Below are 27,933 nucleotides of genomic sequence, written 5' to 3' on the forward strand. Positions count from 1 at the left end.
GCGCTTTATAAATAAAATGGTATGGTATGGTATGGTAATGAATCGATAAACAAAAAGCATTTTTTGGTTCATATGCAGAGGTTTAACAACTTTTAACAACTATCAATGGTGGTTGAACTTTAAATGCACAAAAATAAGCCATAAATACAGTTTCCACCATCAAAGTAGTCACACCTTGTTGATCCAAACACTGCTGATCTCTCAACACAAATGATGGGCAGATTAAACAGTTCATTTCGATGCTTCTCCCACACAACGAGTGTTTGGATCTAACTTCCGCGTTTCTTGCTCGGACTGTATCGCAAGATCTCGAAAATCCCGTGCAGCCTAAGCATGCTAATGGCTAGCCTCTCCGATGCTAACACCAGCCTATCCATGTTAATGGTCCATCAAGGGGGTAGGAAATCCAGTTAGTGGCCAGCCTAGGCACGCTAATGGCTAGCCTCTCCAATGCTAACACCAGCCCGTCCAGGCTAACGCTAGCCTAACCATGCTAATAGACAGCAGAGGGAGTGTGTGAACCAGTCAATGACCAGCCGAGGGCTGCTAGTCCCTAGCGTATCTAGTAGTAATGCCGGTAAAGGTGCTATTTCTCAGTAAGCAGCGCCAGCCTCTCGGTTACCGGCACCATCTTATCATTAATCAGGTCGGTAGTTTGCTTCAGAATTTATATAGCCTCCTGCTGCTGGGCAGTAGTCTAAATTTTGGCCCCCATACCGCTCCATAGGGGCCAACATTAAGACTACTGCAGGAGTGGGTGGAGGTACAGAGTTCCATTGGCCAAGAAAGGTGTCTATAAGTAATCATTTGTTCCCACCGCAATTACAATTTTGAATTCTTAAAGTTTTATTTTTTTATGATGATAACATTTTAATACCTTTTAATTGTCTTTTATATATTTGTGTGAATGCGATATGGATTGTATTGTAAGGTGAGCCATGTCAAAGGCGAATTTCTGCCTGAATCCGAGGGGGACAATAAAGTTTATCTATCTATCTATCTATCTATCTATCTATCTATCTATCTATCTATCTATCTATCTATCTATCTATCTATCTATCTATCTATCTATCTATCTATCTATCTATCTATCTATCTATCTATCTATCTATCTATCTATCTATCATCTATCTATCTATCTATCTATCTATCTATCTATCTATCTATCTATTCAGTTGCTGAGAAACACATAACTGAAACATTTTAACACTCATTTATTTCTAGATTACTAAACCCAGTCATTTGGGGCATGCCCTGGACATGTCGCTAGTCCATCAGAGCACTGTTATAATGTTCTGTTATTTTCATTTTTATTTTCATTTTGTGTGCCTTAGAAACACTGGAGAATCCAAAGTTTATATATATGTATATATGTTGCACCGTGTCCGTAAAAATGATGGTAAAAACACCACTAATGTGACAGACATAGCACAGCGGCAATGTAAAAACAAGCCGTATACAGCGGCAGATGCCGATAAGTTATTTATGGAAGCCAAAGTGGCCACATAATCATAAAAATAAATTAAAAAATTTAATTAAATATTTTTAGGAATTTGGGAAATATCATCCAGCCAGCAGGTAAAAGGGGCGTTTTTGTTTGTAAACGGGAACGCCCCCTTCTTCTTAGTCCCTGGACCCTGCTCCTAGGAGCTCCTCTCTACCCCCTGACGAGTCGTTAGCCTCTATTGAGAGGGAGTCGTTGTGTTGATTAGATGCAGGAATGTGTGACCTAGACTGAAACTGCTTAGGAATGAGATTCAAAGCTGCATTATAGGTACTGGAAAGGTGATATGTAAGCCCCCCTCCCCATTTAAAGTTTGTCACATTTGAAACATTTAAAAAATATTAAAAAGTCTTATCACGGCTTTATAAAGTCTTAGCTTTTGAAATAATTTTTTTCTGAATTAGCCGTCCAACAGTTTACATCCCAAAAACATCATAAAAGTGTGTTTTACTCATTTTTATTAAAAAAATGATCAGGTTATTGTGGGTACGTTAGTTATGTTCCTCTCAGAGCACCAGGGCAGTCGAGGTGAAAGTTCAAAACCACAATGTGCGCTCTGGTGTTCCCGGTGCGTATTACAAACACGCCGAAACGTTAATGGTATCACTGATCACTGTAAATGGTTACACCTTGAAATGGCGGTGAGGTATTAAAAAATATTGAGAAGATCTTGAAAAAGTCTTGAAAAGGTATTAAATTTAACTTCAACATTCTTGCATAAACCCTGAAGAAGGGCAGTTGGTTGTCGTTACTGCTTCCATAGTCAAGCAGCCGTTTCTTTCACACAAACATCTGGAAACTGTCATCTACGCCTTCATTACCACCAGACTGGACTACTGTAACCCGCTTTATGCAGGCATCAAGCAGGCCTCCATAGCAAAACTACAGAATGTCCAAAACGCGGCAGCCAGGTTACTGACTGGTACCAGGAGATCTGAATACATCACGCCTGTCTTGGCATCCCTACACTGGCTTCCAGTCTCTTTTAGAGTTTCGTTTAAAGTTCTGGTGTTTGTTTTTAAATGTTTACATGAGTTGTCTCCACGTTATCTATCGGATCTGATCCATCCTTATATTCCCTCAAGGAACCTTCGGTCAGCACAGCAAGGACTGCTGGTCGTTCCCAAACACAGACTGTAATCTCGGAAAGGGGGGCTCGTGCTTTCTCTGTACTGGGGCCGAGGCTCTGGAATGAGCTACCTACATATGTCAAACAGGCCACCATGCTCGGCAATTTTAAGAGCCGTCTTAAAACACACTTTTATTCTTTGGCTTTTACTCAAGCGCCTCGTGATTTTTATCTTGAGAGGCGCTATAGAAATGAGTTTTTCTTCTTTTTTCTTCTTCAAGAGGAGTCTTGTTAATGGGTGGCTTTGCACTTTTTGCTTCCCCACCTAGATTTTATGTACATGTTTTAGTTTGTTTTTAAATGGTTTTATATGTTTTTATTTCTTTATGTTCATTTCTGTTGTGCAGCGCTTTGTTTGGTCCTTGGGCCATGTGAAGGTGCTATATAAATAAAGTTTAATAGTAGTAGTAGCTATTTAAGAGACTTTTTAACGGACACATTTGTCTTTCGTTCTCCTCCACCTCTTCATGTGCTCACCACCTCTAAACCAACATTTACCATCATTTCTGTCCACAGATTGAATGCTTGCTGTGTATATTTTCACTCCTCCAATCACGGATGAGTAACATTCATATTTTTAGTTTTTCTGCAAGGTTTCTTCAAGCTGCTCCCTGTCTGTCGCTAGATATCCTTGGCTCTCTGTTTTTGAGGGCGCAATGGTGGCACTGTTGACGACAGCAGCGTGCTGACCAATCACAAGCATACGTTCTCCGTCTCTTTCGATGGATAGTTAAAATTTGAGGCATGTCTCGAGCCCGTTGAGGCGTAACGGCGTTGCGTCTTTCTGTCCCGATGCAGACTGAGAAGTATAAATTAGGCTTTAGTTACGGTACTGGAGCCAGATGTAAGCCATGTGTGTGCTTTCATCAAATCAGGCAAAAAAATAGATGCACATAATTTATATGAAAAACACAACAGAGATACCTGAAACAGCACAGGATTGTACCCCACACAAGAACAAAGACAGGTCACTCTGAAGGACTTTAGCAAATGACCGCTTTTGTTCTGTAAATAGGGCCATTACTGGCGCATTACAGGAGGGGCACACTGTTTTTACCTGACCGGCACATTTGCATCAGTGACTACGTTTACATGCCGCCAATATCCGGGTTTTGATCGGGTTAAGGTCGGTATTTGGGTTTCTGAGTTGATCAGAATAACCCGTTTACAAGCATAAATAGAAAGAGTTACCTCTAACTTGCATAACCAGATTTAAATGCGGACGTTGGGGTAGCGTCAGGACGTATGGACGACGTCAAGACGCAATATGCATCATATTTTGCTGTCTCTGTACTTTCGGCCATCAACAAAAGACATAATGTTCATACTTTTCACCAGACCGATGAAGACAGAGGTTTCCTCGTCACTCCAAAAGTGTGGTGCTGTGCCGCGACTCGCCATTTTGCCCCCAACTTGTTGTTTACTTCCGGTGTTCTGGCGCATACAAGACGTCTCGCTACTCAAAAGACCAAGATTCCTTGCGAACAGAGCATGCGCAGAACACACGCTTTGATGGGGATATCCCGGTATGCGTTTACACGACCAAACATTCGGGTTAGAAAAGGGTTACCCCAGGTGTAGTAACCGGGTTTTTAAAAACCCGGTTATGAGCATATCCGGGTTTTTGGCGGTGTTTGCATGGCCGTGCAGAACCGGGTTATTGTGAATATTCGGGTTTTAAAAGGGTAACTGGCTGCATGTAAACGCACTCAATGAGCTTCATTGGGATGGGAGGTGGGGGGTTGGGTTTATTCTGATAGCAAGGTGCCCCTACTGCTCTGGAGTGTGGATCAGAGTTTACATTCTATTTATAAGCCCAGTATCGATAAGACAAATCCAAAATATCATGAGATTATTAAAAAAAATCTTCTCTTAACCAAGATAGCTGATCATTACAGAAGCATATTGCATTCAGTTGAAAAAAATAGTTCAGTAATTCAGAAAAACAGCTTTTTATTTTTTTCAAGATAATGCTATACGCTTCCGTAGATCATACAAATAACAAATAAAAATAACATGCCTAATGTTTTCCTCCACCTGACAGTGCTCACACAAACCTGTAGGATGTTTTCCCATTATCTTAAGTGTACTGTTTAAATAAGTATCAACAAAGCCCTATTAACTATTGTTGGTTCTTTCCTAGTATAACCCAAAAATGGTTTTGAAATATTAATGTTATCAATTATTTAAAAAAAACATCTTCCTTGTGTTTATCTCATAAATTCTGCTGTCTTGAGTGAGAGCCTTTCTGTGACAGTATCAAAAACCAAACAGTGTAGTAAAGCGACATCTTGTGGTGACATCCTGCAATTACATAATTTATGCAAATTAAATACACCCCTTGGGACCGTAGGCATGTCTCTGTGTGATGGGACTGGCAGATAAGTGGCTGGTAACTGCCTGGTCTTTGGCTGAAAATGTGTAAACTTTTTCATGATTTCATCTGTACGTACAAGGTCGGGCTCTTTGGTCAGCAGACCACCACCTGTTACAGGTCCCAAGGGTTCGGGTGAGGACACGAGGAGAACGTGCGTTCTCAACCTCGTCTCTGGAACCAACTACCTCTGGCAGTGAGAATGGTCCACTCTGTCTGTTTTTAAATCACGCCGGAAGGCTCACTTCTATTCTTTGGCTTTTAATTCACTCCTCCTTGAACCGTCACCTTATCGTGGTGGAGGATTTTGAGTGCCCTAATGATCCTAGGAGCCATGTTGTCTGGGGCACTTTGTGCCCCTGGTAGGGTCTCCCATGACAAATTGGTCTTACGTGAAGGGTGAGACAAAGAACGGTTCAGAAGATCTTTCATGGACGTAAAAAACAAAAAGTCGGAGTACCCGGCCCAGAGGGTTACCGGGGTCCCACCCTGGAGCCAGGCCTGGGGTTGGAGCCTGTGACCAAGCGCCTGGTGGCTGGGCTTTCGCCCATGGGCTCATCCAACTGTGGAGCCACCACCCGCAGGAGGAACATGAAGGGTCCGGTGCAGTGTGGAACGGGTGGCAGACTGAGGCGGGAGCCTTGGCGGTCCGATCCCCAGACATGGAAACTGGTTATTGGGACATGGAATGTCACCTCGCTGGCGGGGAAGGAGCAGGAGCTTGTGGCAGTGGTTGAGCAGTACCGGCTAGATATAGTCGGACTCACCTCGACACATAGCATTGGCTCTGGAACCCAAGTCCTTGAGAGGGGTTGGACACTCTCCTTTGCTGGCGTTGCTCTGGGTGAAAGGCGGAGGGCTGGGGTTGGCTTTTTGTTAGCCCCAAGACTCTCTAGCATGCGGCGAACCACGGCAGCTCGCCTCCTACGGTACCGTCTAGACGCGCGACGGAGTGCTTCACACCGCTTCAGTGATTCCTTTAACCATTGAGCTTCATCATCCTGGTCTCTTATGTGTCTTCGTGTGCGCAGAATTATGCTTAAGCGCCTCGTGATTTTTATCTTGAGAGGCGCTATAGAAATGATATTTTCTTCTTCTTCTTAACATAAGTCCGATCCCCCCCCCCCCCCCCCCACACACACACACACACACACACACACACCCGCCACCGTCAGACATCTGGAACTTTTCCCTGCTGTGTGAATGCAGCCGAAAGGACAAGTTCCGGTACAAAAGTGGTGTGTCTGAAAACACAGTTCCGGTTAAAAACAGGATTGAATTGTCCACACATATTCCAGAATGTCAGTCTGAAAAGGGATTAACTGAGTGAAGACTCTTTGCCAATACTTTGAAGGGCTCTTTTAACAACTCGTACGGCAGCTTCTGCGGCTCTATTTCAATGTGGCAAATCAGCGGGAAGAATTTTCCGCACCCACTCGGTTTCTTGCTTGACTGCATATTCCTCCAGATCCATTTTATTCATGCTGTCCAGGAACTGGTCAAGTTCTTTCTGAAGAGGTCTTGCCCCGATCAATTTTGTTCCAGGATTGGACCAGATTTTCTTTGGGTGCCCTCGAATTGCAGTGAATCACTGATAGGTCATGAGGAAACTTTCAGATGACAGACTGTTTGCAACGTCACCATGAATGGCACGACTAGCCATGCAGCAGAATACAACAACCCAAACCTTCATGGACACTCTTTTCTTGATGTCATCTTTTACTTGGTAAGGGCCAAAGAGGTCAATGGAGGTGAACCCAAAGGGTGTCGCTGGTTCACTCCTTTCTGTTGGCAAATCTCCCGTAACTTAACAGGCTCTTGCATTTGCCTTTCTGCAGATTATGCATGCATCAACAATCTTTTGGACAAGTCTTCTTCCTCTCACAACCCATGCCTTTTTCCTCATCCTTAACAGGGTCCCTGCCACTCCATCATGGGCCTTGTTGTGAGCTTCACGGGCTAACAAGGTAGAAACCCAAGCATCATAAGGTAGGATGGGAACTCCAAGTTGATCATTTTTGAAGGATTGGACTCTTCCACCACAAATTAGCAATCCAGAGAGACCTGTGGGTCTCTGGGTTGGTTTAGGACCTCAGGTAGAGTTGAGTTCTTGTATTATCTTTGCATTTCTTTTCTTCACTGTGCCTTACTGGCGGATTTTCTTCATCTTGTCTTGACATTAGCTCTGTTTGAGAATACTGCTCCTTATAATTAGTGGCCTCCTCTCATAGCCGAGGAATTCACATGCTGTGATGTACCTGTCTTAACTTCTTTTGGAAGCCTTGGAGAAAGCCCTGATTTTAGTGAGATTTGTTGCTGTGTGGATGTCATGTCCTGGGTCTTGTCCATGGCATCCTAAGCTCCATTTGCCCACTCACTTGTCTCCCCAGAAGTGACATTAGTTCTTCATGCCCCCTAGTGAATCTGATTTCCTCTTCCCTTCCCAGGAGTTATTTTATGTGTCCTTCACCCTTGACCCCTGTGTTCCTGTCCCCTTAGATTTATTTATTCAGCTTTCCTTTTCGTCCCCAGTTACTTTAGCCACTCTTCTGTCCCAGTCCTACATCATTTCTTTCCCTTTTCATAGATTTCTTATTTGGTTTGTGTATGTTCTTCAGTCATTTCCTGTTCATGGTTGAGTTATTGTCCCAGCTCTCTAATCTAGTTGTAGTTATGTTTCCTATTTTATTTCTGTTCTGTTCCGTTAGTCCAGTTCTATGTGTAGTCATCTGTATTCTTGCAGCATGTAGTTCCAGTGTCTTATTATTTTATCTGATTCAGTTCTCTTGTGTTTCTGTATTTCCTCCCATTTCTCAGGTAACTAGTCACACCTGTGGGCCAATAACAACTCAGTAATCATCACACCTGTTGTGGAACTCTCCTATTCAAATAACCCCGCCCCCTGACATTTATAACCGAGCCAATCAGCACGTCACACACCCCGACTCTCAGTTTCTTATAAACATGGCGTCTGTAGCAGAGTTCACTGTGGCTCTTTCCTCTGTTCTAAATGACTTGGACATGTCTTTAAACCACAACAAGTAGAAGCCATTTTTCCCTACAGCTAAAAAAACTACAGTGTCGCGTGGTACAGTCGACATTTCCGCCTTTTTTTTTTTTTGATTGGTTATTTTTGAGTTGGCTAGTCCCGCCCCTCATGTGCCTCTCTGCCTGTGAGTTACCAGACTCTTTCTTTGTGCATAACAGAGGGCGAGTCTGGCAGGCCAGGCCATGTTTCCTCATCACTGCCTCAGTCTATTTAAACCCAGTTCAGTTCTACTCCTGCTCCTGCTCCCACTACCCCTCCCACTCGAATTCCCCATCCCCCTCCCGCTCCTGCTCCACCTCTAGCTCCCCCTCCTGCTCCCCTTCCCCCTCCCCCTCCCCCTCCCTCTCCTGCTCCTCCTCTCTCTCTCCCGCTCCCCATCCCCCTCCCACTCCTGCTCCACAGCCTTTAAATGAAACCTTTTGGAATATTAAAACCTACCTGGCTGCCACCCAGCTATCCCTGCATTTTGGGTCCTCCTACAACAACAGCTCCACTCCTGACCTTGATCATTTGCAGCTCGATCTTAAGTAGAAGTGGCTGGCATTTGCGTGTTTATTCCATTCCACTTTTACTATTATTTTAGTATCATTTTGTACAACTACTCAAAGAAATACATACAGGAAGTTTGAAAATTACCTGTTTCCATGGACATGAGAGCCACAGAAGGCATAGCTGTAGTGGAGTAAAGTTGGGTCAATCATGGCACCATTCTCCGCCCTCTCTAGCAGATCACCCAGGTAACATAGATGCCGATGGCAGCCCCTAACACCGTAGCGAGCACAGTATTCGTCCATGACGAATACCTGACCAGGGCTGAACCAGCCCTGCAGAAAACACACAAACACTGCAGTGTGATGTGAAGAAATCAACAACAACCTGGGTACTGGCCTCACAGAATCAGCTCAGCACAATCAGGAAATGTGAAGCAGCAAATAAAACTCTAATCAGACATTCTATGAATCCACATTCACCCTCATCATAAAGAAGAAGAAATGTATATTTGTAAGTACAAACAGGTGGTGATGATTCCTCACTATGCTTCAGTAAACCATCAAGGATGCAAAACGAAAATAAAAGAATTTGAGTAAGGACGTTGTAAATCACAGCAGAAGGCCTAATAGCAGGCTGCTTAATGCAGATATCCATAATGTCTTCTGCCCTTTTAATGAACCCAGAGGTGCTTTTACCTTCAAACAAAATACCTTCTAAACAAACAGCACAACTTTTATTGTTTGAATGCTGCAAAGCATTCAAACCATAGTGATCCTGTTTCTCTTTATGCCGATGGCAGTTGGTTAGATATTAGTTTATTATTATTCTGCTTCCGTATGTTTTTTGGCATTTAACTACTTCCATAATTCTTCAACTATTTACACAATTTTGGTATCAAAACGTTCAGCTCGTTCAGCTTATGCCGGCAATGACTTTTGGTATCAAAATATTTTATACTTTTTGAGATATTCAGCTTTTTCTGCGATTTTTGGTCCCATTGAAATGAATGGGATTGCTCAATTTTCAGCTAAATCCTATCACTTTTTTGAACTCTTACTCTTATAGGTTAACTTTAACCTTGAGACTTCATTCAAGTTTCAACAAACTCACAAGACATGCAGCTATTACTGGTTAAAAAACCTTTTACATATCTCTTACAGTTTTTCTAAAATCACAGGTAGAAGTTGAGGTACGGCTTGAGATCTTCAGAAAAAATCTCAAAAATTATAATGGGCAGACATAGGAGCAATGACCCTCCTTTGCTCCTTTTCTGGCATTGACCTGAGAAAACCGTAAGTCCGATTGAAATGAGACACACGCTGGCTTGCAGCAAACGGATATCTCTTCGTTTTGAGCTATAAATCATTAATGTACTCCAAACATTGTGGTCATACGGTTCATTTGTTTGAGAATATTTAAATAAAAAAAATGTCTCTCACCACTCTAAACTGAAAATTCCGCACTCAAACTTTTGACCTTCACATTTTCTGGAAACAACTCTTTCCAACACCCAGACCGTTTGGAGAATCGAATCAAATTATATCTCAAAAAGTAGGAATTTTTGTCAGCTTTTCAGAATGGGTTTCATTTTATCTGTAACCCCCAAATTCCACTACCTCCGCTCCGGTCCGCCCCCGCCTTCCGCAGCTGCTCGCTTCCGAACTCAATTTTTACCGGTACCCGCTCTACAACGGTTCCGCTCCGGTGCGGAGACCTGAGGTGGGCAAACAAGCATGCGCGGGATTTTCGAGATCTTGCGATACAGTCCGAGCAAAAAACGCGGAAGTTACATCCAAACACCCGTTGTGTGGGAGAAGCATCGAAATGAACTGTTTAATCTGCCCATCATTTGTGTTGAGAGCTCAGCAGTGTTTGGATAGACAAAGTGTGACTATTTTGATAGTGGAAACTGTATTCATGGCTTACTTTTGTGCATTTAAAGTTCAGCCGCCATTGATAGTTGTTAAAGGTTGTTAAACCTGTGTATATGAAACAAAAACGCCTTTTGTTTATCGATTTATTGTGAAAAACGGAAGTTGTGCTTGCTCCTTTTCCTGTTGGGCGGTTGTGATTCCTGTCCATTGACTGCGGAGGTGCTCCGGCGTCCGGCAAAAATAGGATCGATTCTATTTTTGCCGGACGCCGGAACAGAGGGTGGCGCACTGCGCCGCACTGCCGGAGCACGGCCGCAGTAGTGGAATTGCTCTGATTGACTACAACGGGACCGATTTTGCACCGGAGTTCGTACCGGAGCGGAGGTAGTGGAATTTGGGGGTAAGTGTTACGGTTCTTTCTCTACAAGCCTCAGAAGGAGGAGAGACCCTGATTCTGTCCCATTGAAACCCATGTTAAAGGGACAGAGATTTTCTCCTCTGATCAGCTTCAGACAGCTAAAATGTTCTTGTCATAGCTTCTAGACCAGGGGTGTCAAATATACGGCCCGTATCCGTCCCGCAAACGGGTAAAATCCGGCCCGCAACATAGTTGTGTAAACTTTATTTTCATACTTTACAATGTAGAGTGAAAATAAACATCTTTGTGAGAAAGTTTTCTCTGTAATGAGTATAAATAAAACAAAGCTGGGCTCAAGGCTCACACAAGAACTTGAATCACATCCTGAAGTTGGCTGCCACTCAGGATGTGACTTCTGATCTTGATGTGCTGGTGAAAGCTAAAAGATGTTAAGTAAAATTAGTCAAATATACTTTAAGTGCTGCATGAAACTGATCTAGCCATGTGATATGTAAGCTCTTTGAATCACTAAGGAATGTTTTATTTATTATTATTTATATATATTTATTATTATTATTATTTTTTTTTTTTTCAAATTTTCAAGTACACTTCAGGTGTTGTACATGTACTATTTTGGATACACTGTCCTCAGGCTCCAGCCTTGTTGTATATTGATTGTATTAAAACAAAGAAAAGAATCTGAAGTTGTTTTTAATTTACCGGTCCAGCCCACTTGAGACTAGATTTCCTTCAATGTGGCCCCTGAGCTAAAATGAGTTTGACACCCCTGTTCTAGACAATTCATGGTAGGCACATAAAAATTCACACAGATGACCATCAAAGCCTTCTGCCGCTCACACTTCTTGAATTTTTTAATTCGGTGCAGTACTTTTCGAATGGTGATGAGAAGTTTGACAGGTCCAATTTCACTTCTGAAGGACAGATTTAAAGGCTTCTCTCATTAACAGGAGTACAGCTGCAGGCCTCCAACAGCCAGGGGAAAAGGCGGGAAAACAATGCTGCTCTCTGATTGGTTGAGAGTGTTCAACCATTTTCTGTCCAAGCAGGATCCAGCACCCACGCATATGACACATCATATTGACCAGCTTGGTCTCAGGAATCTTGTATTCAATTTTAAATGTGTTAACTGTTACCATGGTAACACAAGTGCATAAGTATATCCCCAAACAAGTCTTATTGAAATGAATGTGAAAAGCCTAATATTGAGTCTATAACATACTGCTGCTATCTTTCTGAGCTCTATACACTTAAAACTAGCAGCATAGCTGACATTTTAACAATAGTCAGAAGGCAGGAACCGCCCCCTCCTCCTTCGCTGCTCTCTCATTGGCTGAGAGATTTCAATCGTCTTCTGCCTAAAAGGAAATATGCACCCACACATATGATACATCAATTCAACCTGCTTGGTCCCAGGAGTCTTGTATTAACTTGATATTGTATTCTGCCTTACCATGGCAACGTGCTTAGCAACAACATTTAACAACATTTTACACACAATTGTGTCAACATACATAGAAATGTTATTCAAAGTTTGAGTCATGTGCATTGCTTTATTAAAGCAGACTCCTGTCATCTGTTACCATGGCAACACAAGGAACTACAAATCACTTTAACCAAGTCTCATAGGAATGAATATAAAAAGCTGAATATTGAGCCAATAACAGACTCCTGTTTTTGATCTTTTTGAACTATCTGTACTTAAAACTAGAATCAAGTTAAATATGATTGACCATCAGAAAGCGGGAAAGTGCCCCGCTCCCTCCAAGCTCCCTGATTGGTTGAGAGAGGTCAATCATCTTCTGGCTAAGTGGACTTACACACCCACACGTGTGAGACATCAAATCGATCAGCTTGGCCTAAGGAATCCATCCATCGATCCATCCATCCATCGATCCATCCATCCATCGATCCATCCATCCATCTATCCATCCATCCATCCATCCATCCATCCAATAAACCATCTAACATCCATCCAACAGTCCATTTATCATTTCATTCATCTAACCATTCATCAATTCCATACTAAGTCTGAACATATGTTAATCTATCAGTTTCAGATATCAGTAAATGTTTCTAAATTCACAGTTCAGCCAATTGTAAAAATGTACCTATAAACTATTCTCATTCAAATGCCAGCTGTTTAACATTTCAAATTTCGAGTTTTTAATCAATGTTCAAAGATTAAACATTTTCTGCTGTTTAGCATTTTTTTGTCGATTCTTCACTTATATTCTGAGCTTTATTACACTTATTGGTGATTTTTGCTTCTAAATCTTTCACAACATTCAGCTCATTTGCCAGTTTAGCTTAGTTTCAGCTTCACTTCAGCTATTCAACAACTTCAGCAATCAGTTTCTGAATTCAGCATATGATGCTAATTTCACAGTTCAGCTAAATGTAAAATTTAAACTGTTAAACTAGTCCTACCGAAATAACAGGTGTTTAAACATTTTAGCTGTCCAGATTTTTATACAATGTTCACATATGTCAGTTTTTTGCTATTTAGGATTATTTTTCTCCATTCTTCACTTACTTTTTGTGCTTTATTTGCTTGTTAGTGATTTTTGCTTCTACATCTTTCAACACATTCAGCTCATTTTGACAGTTTTGCTTACTTTTAGCTTCAGTTCAGCTATTAAGCTGATTCAGCTGACAGTTTAAGCTATCCAGCATTCAAACAGCATTTCTGCAAGAAATGCAATCTATCTAGTTTTATTTGGTTCTGTTTGTTAAAACTAACACTAAATGTGTAAACCTATTGATCCCTTGCATGTGACGTAGAGCTCTTTGACGTGTGCCATGACGGATGGCAGACGTGGACTGCATAAACAGTGTGGTCAGCAGAAAACGAACTGTGGGAGAGCATTTTATTTTGATTTGCACGCTTTTTGCAAAAAAATTGTCATATCTTGCCGTGCGGTGGGTTGCCCTAACAGGCAAGGTTATAAATCTAATGTAGCAATTTACCGTATTCCTGCCGATGAAGATAAAAGGCTGCTATGGCTAGCAGCTATCAACTGGAAGGAGTGGCAGCCCTCCAAGTACACACGGATTTGCAGTGAACATTTTTTTGCAAGGTAAAATTCTTGTTTTAATTTTAGAATATCTTCCGTCTTTCATGGCACGCTTACTAAAGCTGTCATTATTAATGTGAGGTTGGTTTAGTCACCATCTACCACCATACAATGCAAATCCCTCAACCTTTTGGTGTGTATGTGACACAACAGTCTGGTATACAGCAAAAAAGATATTCAAATATCTTCTAATTCTCTCTTCCTGGATCAGTAGCTAATAATATGCATTGATATCTATCTATCTATCTATCTATCTATCTATCTATCTATCTATCTATCTATCTATCTATCTATCTATCTATCTATCTATCTATCTATCTATCTATCTATCTATCTATCTATCTATCAATCATCCATCCATCCATCCATCCATCCATCATCTATCTATCTATCTATCTATCTATCTATCTATCTATCTATCTATCTATCTATCTATCTATCTATCTATCTATCTATCTATCTATCTATCTATCTATCTATCTATCTATCTATCTTCTAGATAGATAGTGTATATATATATATATATATATATATATATATATATATATATATATATATATATATATATATATATATATATATATATATACATATATATATATATATATCAGGGAGGCATGGTCAAAGTTACACGGGTTGGCTGAAATAAACTCATATATATACATATAGTATGTTGAGAGGTAAACATTAGAAGTACCAGTACTGCGTAGCGGTGTGTACCAGCACAGTTACAGCACTTCTCAAAGTCTTTTTGAAGTTTGAAGTTGCTTACAGAAGGACGTAGAATGCAGCTTATGAGCACTGCTTTGAATCTCTGAGAAGCAGAAGAAATGGTCTTTTGGCTTTCATCTGTCGCAGGAGCCCTGATACAGGCCACCCTACACCCCTAAATCAGCCATGCTGTGAAAAGAGCTGTTCACACCTCCACTTGGCCAGGACATGAATATGCTAATGAGCTGCTTTCTGGTTGGTTGGTTCCCCAGAAGGACAGATGCTGGAGGTTTGAGAAGGAAGGGCTCTTCCTTATGATGCGTTAAGGAAGTCTTTCTCACAACAGGAGTTTTCTCTTTCTAATTTACATAAAAGTAGGTCACACGGCTTTGACTTTTGGCATGCTACGTTTGACCAGCCAAACTATATTTATTCAACAACAAGGAAAATGTCTGTTTGACTCCAGGTCCTCTAAAACTAAACAGTTTTCTTCCTTCTCCGTCCTACTGGTTGAAAGTGAAATTACAACTGTCAAGGTTAACAACTAAAGGCTTCAAATGTCTGGCTTTGCACGTAATGAGTCCATCTCACATATTAGTTTAACCTTTTATGTTGAATTAGTGGCATAAATGAACTTTTGCACCATATTCTCATTTTATTCAAATGTTTTGTGTAAATATTGAGTGAATGACTAAATCCTATTCCGCCTGGATTTGATTTCAAGTCTGATCATTACCTTAGCTGAAAGCTTCCCATCTTAAAGTCACCAATATCAACACTTTATCAAAGGGAAAAGAAAAGTTTTTCTACGTTAACTCGTTTGGAGTTAACGTAGAAAACCCTAACCCTAACCATTCTCGGGTTGAAAAGTAGCCCACCCTCCACCATATTTGTATACAGGTCTAAAACAAGTTTCAGCACCGATAAATCCCAACCAACCAAAAAAGTGTTCAATACAGAAAGACTTGTGTTTTCAGAGTAAACAGCTGCAGATGAATTGAATGTCTTCCTTACCAGACAGGAGTAGGAGTCATTAAGTCTGTGATCCAGAGTGAGGCGCTGCACCAGTTCAAACAGGGAGGCATGGTCAAAGTTACACGGGTTGGCTGAAATAAACTCATCCATTCCATGCTTTTGGGCTCGATCAGCATCTGCACAATGTAGATGAAGCACAAACACTGAGAATATAGCAAAGATACGGATTGAAACAGAAAACTGGAGTGAGAGACTCATTATATGGGCTCAGCATTCTTCATGTAGCGCAAAAACATCACTCAACACTATTTGATGCTAAGTTATAATCTCTGAACATTGATTAGATAATCCATTTGCTGTAATCAACTTTTTAAAGTTGATGTCATTTTTGAACATGGACCAGCAATGACCACTGACCCGAAACATCCATGCATGCTACTTCCTGCGGTAAGGCGTCTTGCATCATTTGCTGTTTTCAGTGTTGCACTATGTGTAGCTGTTGGGTGTTTATGGCTCACTAAAACTGATTTAATTTCTCTGTAACAGGATATCTGTGAGTTATTGTAGCACATAAGCACGCTAAAACACACATTTTCTGTTGTTCCACCTAGCTTTTAGGGAACCATTTGAGTTCGCACGCAGTTTATTTGGTGTTGAACAGTTTGCTCGTCCAGTTAGCTTAGCCTCAGCACGGCTATGGCTACTTCTGTCTCTGCTTCTCCGTCTCCTATCTCTTGCTCTCTGTGTCAGATGTTTAGTTTCTCCTCTGCCTCCTTTAGTGATAATGGTACGTGTAATGAATGTAGCATTTTTGTAGCTTTGGAGGCCAGGGTGTCGGAATTGGAGGCCCGGCTCCGCGCTGTTGAAAAGCCCATAGATAACCGTAGCTATATAGCTAGCGCGGGGCTAACTAGATCAGAATCACCCCGTAGTGGTCCCCCAGCAGAACCCGAGCAGCCGGGACCTCAGGCCGGCTGGGTGACGGTACGTAGGAAGCATAGAACCCAGCCCGTGGGGCACCACAAACCCACGCAGTGACGCACCCACTGACAAGCTGACTCTGATCATTGGCAGCTCCATAGTCAGAAACGTGGCATTAGAGACTCCAGGAACCATAGTTAAATGTTTACCTGGGGCCAGAGCAGGTGAATTAAATCTTACCTGAAACTGCTGGCTAAGGATAAACATAAATACAGTAAGATTGTTATTCACGCTGGCGGTAACGACACCCGGTTACGCCAATCAGAGGTCACTAAAATTAACGTTGCTTCGGTGTGTAAGTTTGCCAAAACAATGTCGGACTCCGTAATTTTCTCTGGCCCCCGGCCTGATCGGACCAGTGACGACATGTTTAGCCGCATGCTGTCCTTCAACCGCTGGTTGTCTAGGTGGTGTCCTGAAAACAACGTGGGCTACATTGATAATTGGAAAACTTTTTGGGGAAAACCTGGTCTGATGCGGAGAGTTGGCATCCATCCCTCTTTGGATGGGGCAGCTCTTCTTTCTAGGAACATGGCCAGTTTTATTAGTCCTTCATGACAACCCAGGGTCCAGACCAGGAAGCAGAGTCGTAGTTTAACCCACCCCTCTGCAGCTTCTGTACTGTTACCCACCCACTACCCCATAGAGACAGTGTCCTGCCCACGGCCAAAATCACACAGATTAAATATCAGGCTTAATAAAGCAAACCATGGAAATCTCATAAATATTAGAACAAATTCAACTGAGCAGAAAACTAGAAAAATTAAATGTGGGTTATTGAACATTTGGTCTATTTTTTCTAAGACTTTGTTAGTTAATGACTTGATTTGTGATAATCAGATCTCTTTGCTCTCTCTCACAGAATCCTGGCTGCAGCAAGAGGACTATGTTAGCTTAAACGAGTCGACTCCTTTAAATTATTTAAATCATCATATTGCTCGAAGTACAGGGCGAGGAGGAGGAGTAGCAACCATTTTTCATTCAAACTTATTAATCAGTCCCTTACAGATTAATAGTTACAGTTCGTTTGAACATCTTATTCTTAGTTTTCCTAATCCAGATTGCAAAACTGTAAAACCACTCTTGTTTGTAGTTTTGTATCATCCACCAGGCCCTTACTCTGAGTTTTTGGATCAGATCTCTGATTTTTTATCTGATTTGGTGCTAAATACTGATAAGGTCATTGTAGTGGGGGATTTTAACATTAATATATATAAATATGATAAAAGCCGTATGTTTGTGTCTTCATAGACTTTATGTAGGAAAACAGATGTATGTTGGTGTCTTCATAAACTAGATGAAGGACAACAGCTATTTGTTGGTGTCTTCATAGAGTTGATGTAGGAAGATAGATGCATGTTTGTGTCTTGACAGGTGTGCCTGTGAGAGGCTCTCCAAACAATTTAAGAAGATTCTTTTTAAAAGTGCTTGGAATGGTGAAAATTTGTGTGGAAATCCTCTGAAATCAAGACCTTTAACTGCAAGTTGATAAATTTATGACTGGAGCTGTGGAATATGCCAAAACCAAGGCAAAAGCAATCCTCCAAACAAATGGAAGAAGGTGCTCACAAACAAATGGAGAACAATCAACTGGAATCAGCTGAGGACATGACACCAACAAAATCTTCAGGTATGGCTGAAATACTCAAAGAACTGAGAGAATTTCGAACTGAAACATCAGCCAGCTTTGGAGCATTAAAAACAGAATTGAATGAGCTACGAGCAGAGTTCACGAGCATCAAAAAAAGAATGGAGGAAGCTGAACAGAGAATTGTTGAGAGTGAAGACTATGCAATGAAAACCTCCAATGTGTTAATACAAGTGGTTCAGATGCAAAAACAACTAGAAATGAAATGTGAGGCACTCGAGAGCCAAGCTCGCAAAAAATATATAAGAATCCACTCTGTACCTGAGGGTTGTGAAGAAAATAACATCATTGAGTTTGTGAACACACTGGCCCGTGAATTACTGGACGTGACTGATGATTTGAATATTGAGAGTGCACATCGTGTTGGGCCAAAGATGGGACAAAGGGAGCGCCCCAAAGCAATCATGGTTCGATTCCAGTCATACGCCATGAAACAGAAAGTATTGGAGGCTGCTTGGAGAGAAAGGAATGTTCAAGTGAAAGACCAAAGGATTTATTTCGATGAGGACTTTACAAACGCTGTGTTCAAGGAGCGGGCTACCAGCGAGACTGAAACTCTTTTGTGAAGATGGGAAAGTGAAGGTGTATAGTGACCCCCATGCTGCTGCTATTGGACTACGTGAGTTTGGAGTAAACATGAATATTCCAGAAGAGGTTCCCGATCTGGAATCAACGCTGAGGAGCGCAGGATGGGAGTCAGTTCATGTTCAACGGAGAACAAGGCCTGGTCATGAATTGATTAAAGGAGTCAACACTCTTCTGAAAAGTCACAAGAGTTGAGGTACTTTTGTGAAAAATAGTTGATGGCAAATTCTGCTGTGAAAACTCTGAAAAGATTTGAAGTTACTGAATATAACACACTTGACTATGAAAACAATATTGACCTGTTAAATACAATTAATGATAACTGTAAATATTACACAAATGATCAGTTTAATAGTTCTGTAGATTTAGGTCATTTCTCACTTATCCACTTTAATTGTAGAAGTCTTTACGTTTGTTTTGACCAAATTAATGCATATATGAAAACATTTAAGCACCAATTTGAAGTGATTGCTTTATCTGAGACATGGTTAAATGAAGAAAAGGGTACAGATTTTGATATGGTAGGGTACCATTTGTTTTATACAAACAGAGGAAAGAAAAAAGGTGGAGGGGTTGCACTGTACGTCAAAAGTGCCTTGAAGTGTAAAATACTGGAGTCCATGGCAGTAGCTGTGGAAGATGTGATGGAATGTGTAGCTGTTGAAATAGAAATGGAAAAAACTAGAAACATTATAGTAGCCTGTATATATAGAACACCTGGCTCCAATTGACAATGTTTTAAAGAAAGATGCGAAACTCTCATAGATGGATTAAATGACAACAAATCCTGGTTAATATGTGGAGATTTCAATATTGATTTACTTAACCAGAGAAACAAAATGACTAGAGGCTTTATGGATGTGATGTCCAGCAGGAGTTTATATCCTGTGATCACTCAGCCTACTAGAATCACCAGTACCTGTGCTACATTAATAGACAATATTTATACAAATGAAATTGAGAAGACAGCTAACAGTGGTCCCCTAATTAGTGATATAAGTGATCATCTACCAATTTTTATAGTACATAAAAATGTATTCAAAAAACCTAAGGAGTTAGATCAGATAAAACATGTTAGAATAAGGACAGAGGATGCTATAACAGCATTTTGCAATGACTTGTTGAAGGAGAACTGGAGTGGGGTTTATGTGAAGGATGTGAACATGGCATATGATACGTTCTTAAAAACATTTAAATCTTTATATGATAAGAACTGCCCTGTAGTTGACTGTAGAAAAAAGAGAATTATGAATGTAGAACCGTGGTTAACTAAGGGACTACTAAAATCTTGTAAAAGGAAAAACAAATCATACAGAGATTTTGTCAGATACCGAACAAAAGCCACAGAAATGAAGTACAAGATATACAAAAATAAATTGACATCGTTAATAAGACAAGCAAAAAAAGATCAGTATAATTTAAGGCTGAAAGAAAGCATAGGTGACATGAAAAGAACATGGAGAATTCTGAATAGTGTCATGAGATCCAGGTGTCAGCATGCCCGTTATCCAGATTTCTTTACTAACGGAGACAAGATCTTGAGGGATAAAGCTGAGGTGGTAAATGAACTTAATTCATTTTTTGTAAACAAAGGACCAAGTTTGGCCAAATCTCTGGAAACACAAACTAATGAAACTGGAAAAATACAAGGAGGGAGCAAAATTTTACAGTCTATGTTTTTAGGGAATGTAAGCGAAAATGAAGTTTTGACGATAGTTAGGAAAAGTAAAAATAAAACATCCACAGACTGTGACGGGATTGACATGATGATTGTAAAGAAAACTATTGATTATGTTGTTAAACCATTCACTTATATCTGTAATTTGTCTGTTCAGAGTGGTACATTTCCAGAAAAAATGAAAACTGCAAAAGTAATTCCAATATTTAAAAATGGTGATAGACATAAGTTTGATAATTATAGACCAATCTCAGTGCTTTCCCAGTTTTCTAAAGTGCTTGAGAAATGGTTTGTTCAGAAACTAGATAACTTTATTGAGAAGGAAACCCTCCTGAGTGAGAGTCAGTATGGGTTTCGATCACATAAATCTACATCCCTGGCTTTATTGGAATTAAATGAAGAACTTTCATCAGCAATAGAAAAAAACAATATACAGTGGGTTTGTTTATTGATTTAAAAAAGGCATTCGACACAATAGATCATAGTATTTTACTCTCCAAGCTGAGGGATTATGGGATACGTGGACTCGCCCATGACCGGTTAAGTAGTTATTTGACCAATAGAAATCTATTTGTAACAGTTAGATGATGAAATTTCAGATTCACTAGAGATTACACACGGCGTCTTAGTTAAAGGGGGTAGGTCATATAAGATTTTTTCTTCTTCCTCCCCCTATTTCACTTGAAATTCACTTGCTTATATTCTAATTTGAAGTTTGTATATTTAAACTTTGAGTGAAAAAAATTATTGAATTGAAAAAATTGAATTGTCTTCATAGACTAGATGAAGGACAACAGCTGTTTGTTGGTTTCTTCACAGAGTTGATGTAGGAAGACAGATGCATGTTTGTGTCTTCTCAGACTAGATGCAGGAAAACAGCTGTATGTTTGTGTCTTCATAAACTAGATGTAGGAAGACAGATGTAGGTTGGTGTCTTCATAAACTAGATGTAGGAAGATAGATGTATATTGGTGTCTTAATAAACTAGATGAAGGACAACAGCTATTTGGTGGTGTCTTCACAGAGTTGATGTAAGAAGACAGATGCATGTTTGTATCTTCTCAGACTAGATGCAGGAAAACAGCTGTATGTTGGTGTCTTCATAAACTAGATGTAGGAAGATAGATGTTTGTAGGTGTCTTCATAAACTGGATGTAGGAAGATAGATGTAGGTTGGTGTCTTCATAAACTAGATGTAGGAAGATAGATGTATGTTGGTGTCTTCATAAACTAGATGTAGGAAGATAGATGTATGTTGGTGTCTTCATAGACTAGATGTAGGAAAACATATGCATGTAGGTGTCTTCATAAACTAGATGTAGGAAAACAGATGTATGTTGGTGTCTTCATAAACTAGATGTAGGAAGACAGATGTATGTTGGTGTCTTCATAAACTAGATGAAGGACAACAGCTGTTTGTTGGTTTCTTCACAGAGTTGATGTAGGAAGACAGATGCATGTTTGTGTCTTCTTAGACTAGATGCAGGAAAACAGCTGTATGTTTGTGTCTTCATAAACTAGATGTAGGAAGACAGATGTATGTTGGTGTCTTCTAGATGTAGGAAGATAGATGTATGTTGGTGTCTTCATAAACTAGATGTAGGAAGATAGATGTATATTGGTGTCTTAATAAACTAGATGAAGGACAACAGCTATTTGGTGGTGTCTTCACAGAGTTGATGTAAGAAGACAGATGCATGTTTGTATCTTCTCAGACTAGATGCAGGAAAACAGCTGTATGTTGTTGTCTTCATAAACTAGATGTAGGAAGATAGATGTATATTGGTGTCTTAATAAACTAGATGTAGGAAGATAGATGTATGTAGGTGTCTTCATAAACTAGATGTAGGAAGATAGATGTATGTTGGTGTCTTCATAGACTAGATGTAGGAAAACATATGCATGTAGGTGTCTTCATAAACTAGATGTAGGAAGACAGATGTATGTTGGTGTCTTCATAAACTAGATGTAGGAAAACATATGTATGTTGGTGTCTTCATAGACTAGATGTAGGAAGACAGATGTATGTTGGTGTCTTCATAAACTAGATGTAGGAAGATAGATGTATGTTGGTGTCTTCATAAACTAGATGTAGGAAGACAGATGTATGTAGGTGTCTTCATAAACTAGATGTAGGAAGATAGATGTATGTTGGTGTCTTCATAAACTAGATGTAGGAAGATAGATGTATGTTGGTGTCTTCATAAACTAGATGTAGGAAAACAGCTATTTGGTGGTGTCTTCACAGAGTTGATGTAGGAAGATAGATGTATGTTGGTGTCTTCATAAACTAGATGTAGGAAGACAGATGTATGTAGGTGTCTTCATAAACTAGATGTAGGAAGATAGATGTATGTTGGTGTCTTCATAAACTAGATGTAGGAAGACAGATGTATGTTGGTGTCTTCATAAACTAGATGTAGGAAGACAGATGTATGTTGGTGTCTTCATAAACTAGATGTAGGAAGATAGATGTAGGTTGGTGTCTTCTTAGACTAGATGTAGGAAAACATATGTATGTAGGTGTCTTCATAAACTAGATGTAGGAAGATAGATGTAGGTTGGTGTCTTCATAAACTAGATGTAGGAAGACAGATGTATGTTGGTGTCTTCATAAACTAGATGTAGGAAGATAGATGTATGTTGGTGTCTTCATAAACTAGATGTAGGAAGATAGATGTATGTTGGTGTCTTCATAAACTAGATATAGGAAGATAGATGTATATTGGTGTCTTCATAAACTAGATGAAGGACAACAGCTATTTGGTGGTGTCTTCACAGAGTTGATGTAGGAAGATAGATGTAGGTTGGTGTCTTCTTAGACTAGATGTAGGAAAACATATGTATGTAGGTGTCTTCATAAACTAGATGTAGGAAGATAGATGTAGGTTGGTGTCTTCATAAACTAGATGTAGGAAGACAGATGTATGTTGGTGTCTTCTTAGACTAGATGTAGGAAAACATATGTATGTAGGTGTCTTCATAAACTAGATGTAGGAAGATAGATGTAGGTTGGTGTCTTCATAAACTAGATGTAGGAAGACAGATGTATGTTGGTGTCTTTATAAACTAGATGTAGGAAGATAGATGTAGGTTGGTGTCTTCTTAGACTAGATGTAGGAAGATAGATGTATGTTGGTGTCTTCATAAACTAGATGTAGGAAGATAGATATATGTTGGTGTCTTCATAAACTAGATGTAGGAAGACAGATGTATGTAGGTGTCTTCATAAACTAGATGTAGGAAGATAGATGTATGTTGGTGTCTTCTTAAACTAGATGTAGGAAAACAGCTGTATGTTTGTGTCTTCATAAACTAGATGAAGGACAACAGCTATTTGGTGGTGTCTTCACTGAGTTGATGTAGGAAGATAGATGTAGGTTGGTGTCTTCTTAGACTAGAAATAGGAAGATAGATGTATGTTTGTGTCTTCATAAACTAGATGTAGGAAAACATATGTATGTAGGTGTCTTCATAAACTAGATGTAGGAAGATAGATGTATGTTGGTGTCTTCATAAACTAGATGTAGGAAGATAGATGTATGTAGGTGTCTTCATAAACTAGATGTAGGAAGACAGATGTATGTTGGTGTCTTCATAGACTAGATGTAGGAAGATAGATGTATGTTGGTGTCTTCATAAACTAGATGTAGGAAGATAGATGTATGTTGGTGTCTTCATAAACTAGATGTAGGAAGATAGATGTATGTTGGTGTCTTCATAAACTAGATGTAGGAAGATAGATGTATGTTGGTGTCTTCATAAACTAGATGTAGGAAGATAGATGTATGTTGGTGTCTTCATAAACTAGATGTAGGAAGATAGATGTATGTTGGTGTCTTCATAAACTAGATGTAGGAAGACAGATGTATGTTGGTGTCTTCATAGACTAGATGTAGGAAGATAGATGTATGTTGGTGTCTTCATAAACTAGATGTAGGAAGATAGATGTATGTTGGTGTCTTCATAAACTAGATGTAGGAAGATAGATGTATGTTGGTGTCTTCATAAACTAGATGTAGGAAGATAGATGTATGTTGGTGTCTTCATAAACTAGATGTAGGAAGATAGATGTATGTTGGTGTCTTCATAAACTATATGTAGGAAGATAGATGTATGTTGGTGTCTTCATAAACTAGATGTAGGTAAACATATGTATGTAGGTGTCTTCATAAACTAGATGTAGGAAGATAGATGTATGTTGGTGTCTTCATAAACTAGATGTAGGAAGATAGATGTATGTTGGTGTCTTCATAAACTAGATGTAGGAAGATAGATGTATGTTGGTGTCTTCATAAACTAGATGTAGGAAGATAGATGTATGTTGGTGTCTTCATAAACTAGATGTAGGAAGATAGATGTATGTTGGTGTCTTCATAAACTAGATGTAGGAAGATGGATGTATGTAGGTGTCTTCATAAACTAGATGTAGGAAGACAGATGTATGTTGGTGTCTTCATAAACTAGATGTAGGAAGATAGATGTATGTTGGTGTCTTCATAAACTAGATGTAGGAAGATAGATGTATATTGGTGTCTTCATAAACTAGATGTAGGAAGATAGATGTATATTGGTGTCTTCATAAACTAGATGAAGGACAACAGCTATTTGGTGGTGTCTTCACAGAGTTGATGTAGGAAGATAGATGTATGTTGGTGTCTTCATAAACTAGATGTAGGAAGATAGATGTATGTTGGTGTCTTCATAAACTAGATGTAGGAAAACATATGTATGTAGGTGTCTTCATAAACTAGATGTAGGAAGATAGATGTATGTTGGTGTCTTCATAAACTAGATGTAGGAAAACATATGTATGTAGGTGTCTTCATAAACTAGATGTAGGAAGATAGATGTATGTTGGTGTCTTCATAAACTAGATGTAGGAAAACATATGTATGTAGGTGTCTTCATAAACTAGATGTAGGAAGATAGATGTATGTTGGTGTCTTCATAAACTAGATGTAGGAAGATAGATGTATGTTGGTGTCTTCATAAACTAGATGTAGGAAAACATATGTATGTAGGTGTCTTCATAAACTAGATGTAGGAAGATAGATGTATGTTGGTGTCTTCATAAACTAGATGTAGGAAGATAGATGTATGTTGGTGTCTTCATAAACTAGATGTAGGAAAACATATGTATGTAGGTGTCTTCATAAACTAGATGTAGGAAGATAGATGTATGTTGGTGTCTTCATAAACTAGATGTAGGAAGATAGATGTATATTGGTGTCTTCATAAACTAGATGAAGGACAACAGCTATTTGGTGGTGTCTTCACAGAGTTGATGTAGGAAGATAGATGTATATTGGTGTCTTCATAAACTAGATGTAGGAAGATAGATGTATGTTGGTGTCTTCATAAACTAGATGTAGGAAGATAGATGTATGTTTGTGTCTTCATAAACTAGATGAAGGACAACAGCTATTTGGTGGTGTCTTCACAGAGTTGATGTAGGAAGATAGATGTAGGTTGGTGTCTTCTTAGACTAGATGTAGGAAGATAGATGTATGTTGGTGTCTTCATAAACTAGATGTAGGAAAACATATGTATGTAGGTGTCTTCATAAACTAGATGTAGGAAGATAGATGTATGTTGGTGTCTTCATAAACTAGATTTAGGAAGACAGATGTATGTTGGTGTCTTCATAAACTAGATGTAGGAAGATAGATGTATGTAGGTGTCTTCATAAACTAGATTTAGGAAGATAGATGTATGTTGGTGTCTTCATAAACTAGATGTAGGAAAACAGATGTATGTAGGTGTCTTCATAGACTAGATGTAGGAAGACAGATGTATGTTGGTGTCTTCATAAACTAGATGTAGGAAGATAGATGTATGTTGGTGTCTTCATAAACTAGATGTAGGAAAACAGATGTATGTAGGTGTCTTCATAAACTAGATGTAGGAAGAAAGATGTATGTTGGTGTCTTCATAAACTAGATGTAGGAAGATAGATGTATGTAGGTGTCTTCATAAACTAGATGTAGGAAGATAGATGTATGTTGGTGTCTTCATAAACTAGATGTAGGAAGATAGATGTATGTTGGTGTCTTCATAAACTAGATGTAGGAAAACAGCTATTTGGTGGTGTCTTCACAGAGTTGATGTAGGAAGATAGATGTAGGTTGGTGTCTTCATAAACTAGATGTAGGAAGACAGATGTATGTTGGTGTCTTCATAAACTAGATGTAGGAAGATAGATGTATGTTGGTGTCTTCATAAACTAGATATAGGAAGATAGATGTATATTGGTGTCTTCATAAACTAGATGTAGGAAAACAGATGTATGTTGGTGTCTTCATAAACTAGATGTAGGAAGATAGATGTAGGTTGGTGTCTTCATAAACTAGATGTAGGAAGATAGATGTATGTTGGTGTCTTCATAAACTAGATGTAGGAAGATAGATGTAGGTTGGTGTCTTCATAAACTAGATGTAGGAAAACAGATGTATGTTGGTGTCTTCATAAACTAGATGTAGGAAGATAGATGTAGGTTGGTGTCTTCTTAGACTAGATGTAGGAAAACATATGTATGTAGGTGTCTTCATAAACTAGATGTAGGAAGATAGATGTAGGTTGGTGTCTTCATAAACTAGATGTAGGAAGACAGATGTATGTTGGTGTCTTCATAAACTAGATGTAGGAAGATAGATGTATGTTTGTGTCTTCATAAACTAGATGTAGGAAGATAGATGTATGTTGGTATCTTCATAAACTAGATATAGGAAGATAGATGTATATTGGTGTCTTCATAAACTACATGAAGGACAACAGCTATTTGGTGGTGTCTTCACAGAGTTGATGTAGGAAGATAGATGTAGGTTGGTGTCTTCTTAGACTAGATGTAGGAAAACATATGTATGTAGGTGTCTTCATAAACTAGATGTAGGAAGATAGATGTAGGTTGGTGTCTTCATAAACTAGATGTAGGAAGACAGATGTATGTTGGTGTCTTCATAAACTAGATGTAGGAAGATAGATGTAGGTTGGTGTCTTCTTAGACTAGATGTAGGAAGATAGATGTATGTTGGTGTCTTCATAAACTAGATGTAGGAAGATAGATATATGTTGGTGTCTTCATAAACTAGATGTAGGAAGACAGATGTATGTTGGTGTCTTCATAAACTAGATGAAGGACAACAGCTATTTGGTGGTGTATTCACTGAGTTGATGTAGGAAGATAGATGTATGTTGGTGTCTTCATAAACTAGATGTAGGAAGATAGATGTATGTTGGTGTCTTCATAAACTAGATGTAGGAAAACATATGTATGTAGGTGTCTTCATAAACTAGATGTAGGAAGATAGATGTATGTTGGTGTCTTCATAAACTAGATGTAGGAAGATAGATGTATGTAGGTGTCTTCATAAACTAGATGTAGGAAGACAGATGTATGTTGGTGTCTTCATAGACTAGATGTAGGAAGATAGATGTATGTTGGTGTCTTCATAAACTAGATGTAGGAAGATAGATGTAT

General features: G+C 39.4%; 1 protein-coding gene across 4 annotated transcripts in view; it reads right to left on the reverse strand.

Moving 5' to 3' along the window:
- Positions 1-27,933, reverse strand: part of LOC107373568 (calcium-dependent secretion activator 1) — a 603,181-nt gene that overhangs the window by 426,512 nt on the left and 148,736 nt on the right. For all 4 annotated transcript variants that reach the window (XR_011520070.1, XM_070549106.1, XM_070549105.1 and 1 more), the window contains exons 12-13: positions 15,601-15,737; positions 8,693-8,880 (exon numbers count right to left, since the gene is read on the reverse strand). Coding sequence is in view for 3 of the 4 variants with exons in the window: in XM_070549106.1 (XP_070405207.1) it covers positions 8,693-8,880; positions 15,601-15,737 (325 nt within the window). In the remaining variant the exon portion in view is untranslated. The remainder of the gene's footprint in view (positions 1-8,692; positions 8,881-15,600; positions 15,738-27,933) is intronic.

This window comes from Nothobranchius furzeri, chromosome 3 (assembly GCF_043380555.1).
Source record: "Nothobranchius furzeri strain GRZ-AD chromosome 3, NfurGRZ-RIMD1, whole genome shotgun sequence".
Lineage (NCBI taxonomy): Eukaryota > Metazoa > Chordata > Actinopteri > Cyprinodontiformes > Nothobranchiidae > Nothobranchius > Nothobranchius furzeri.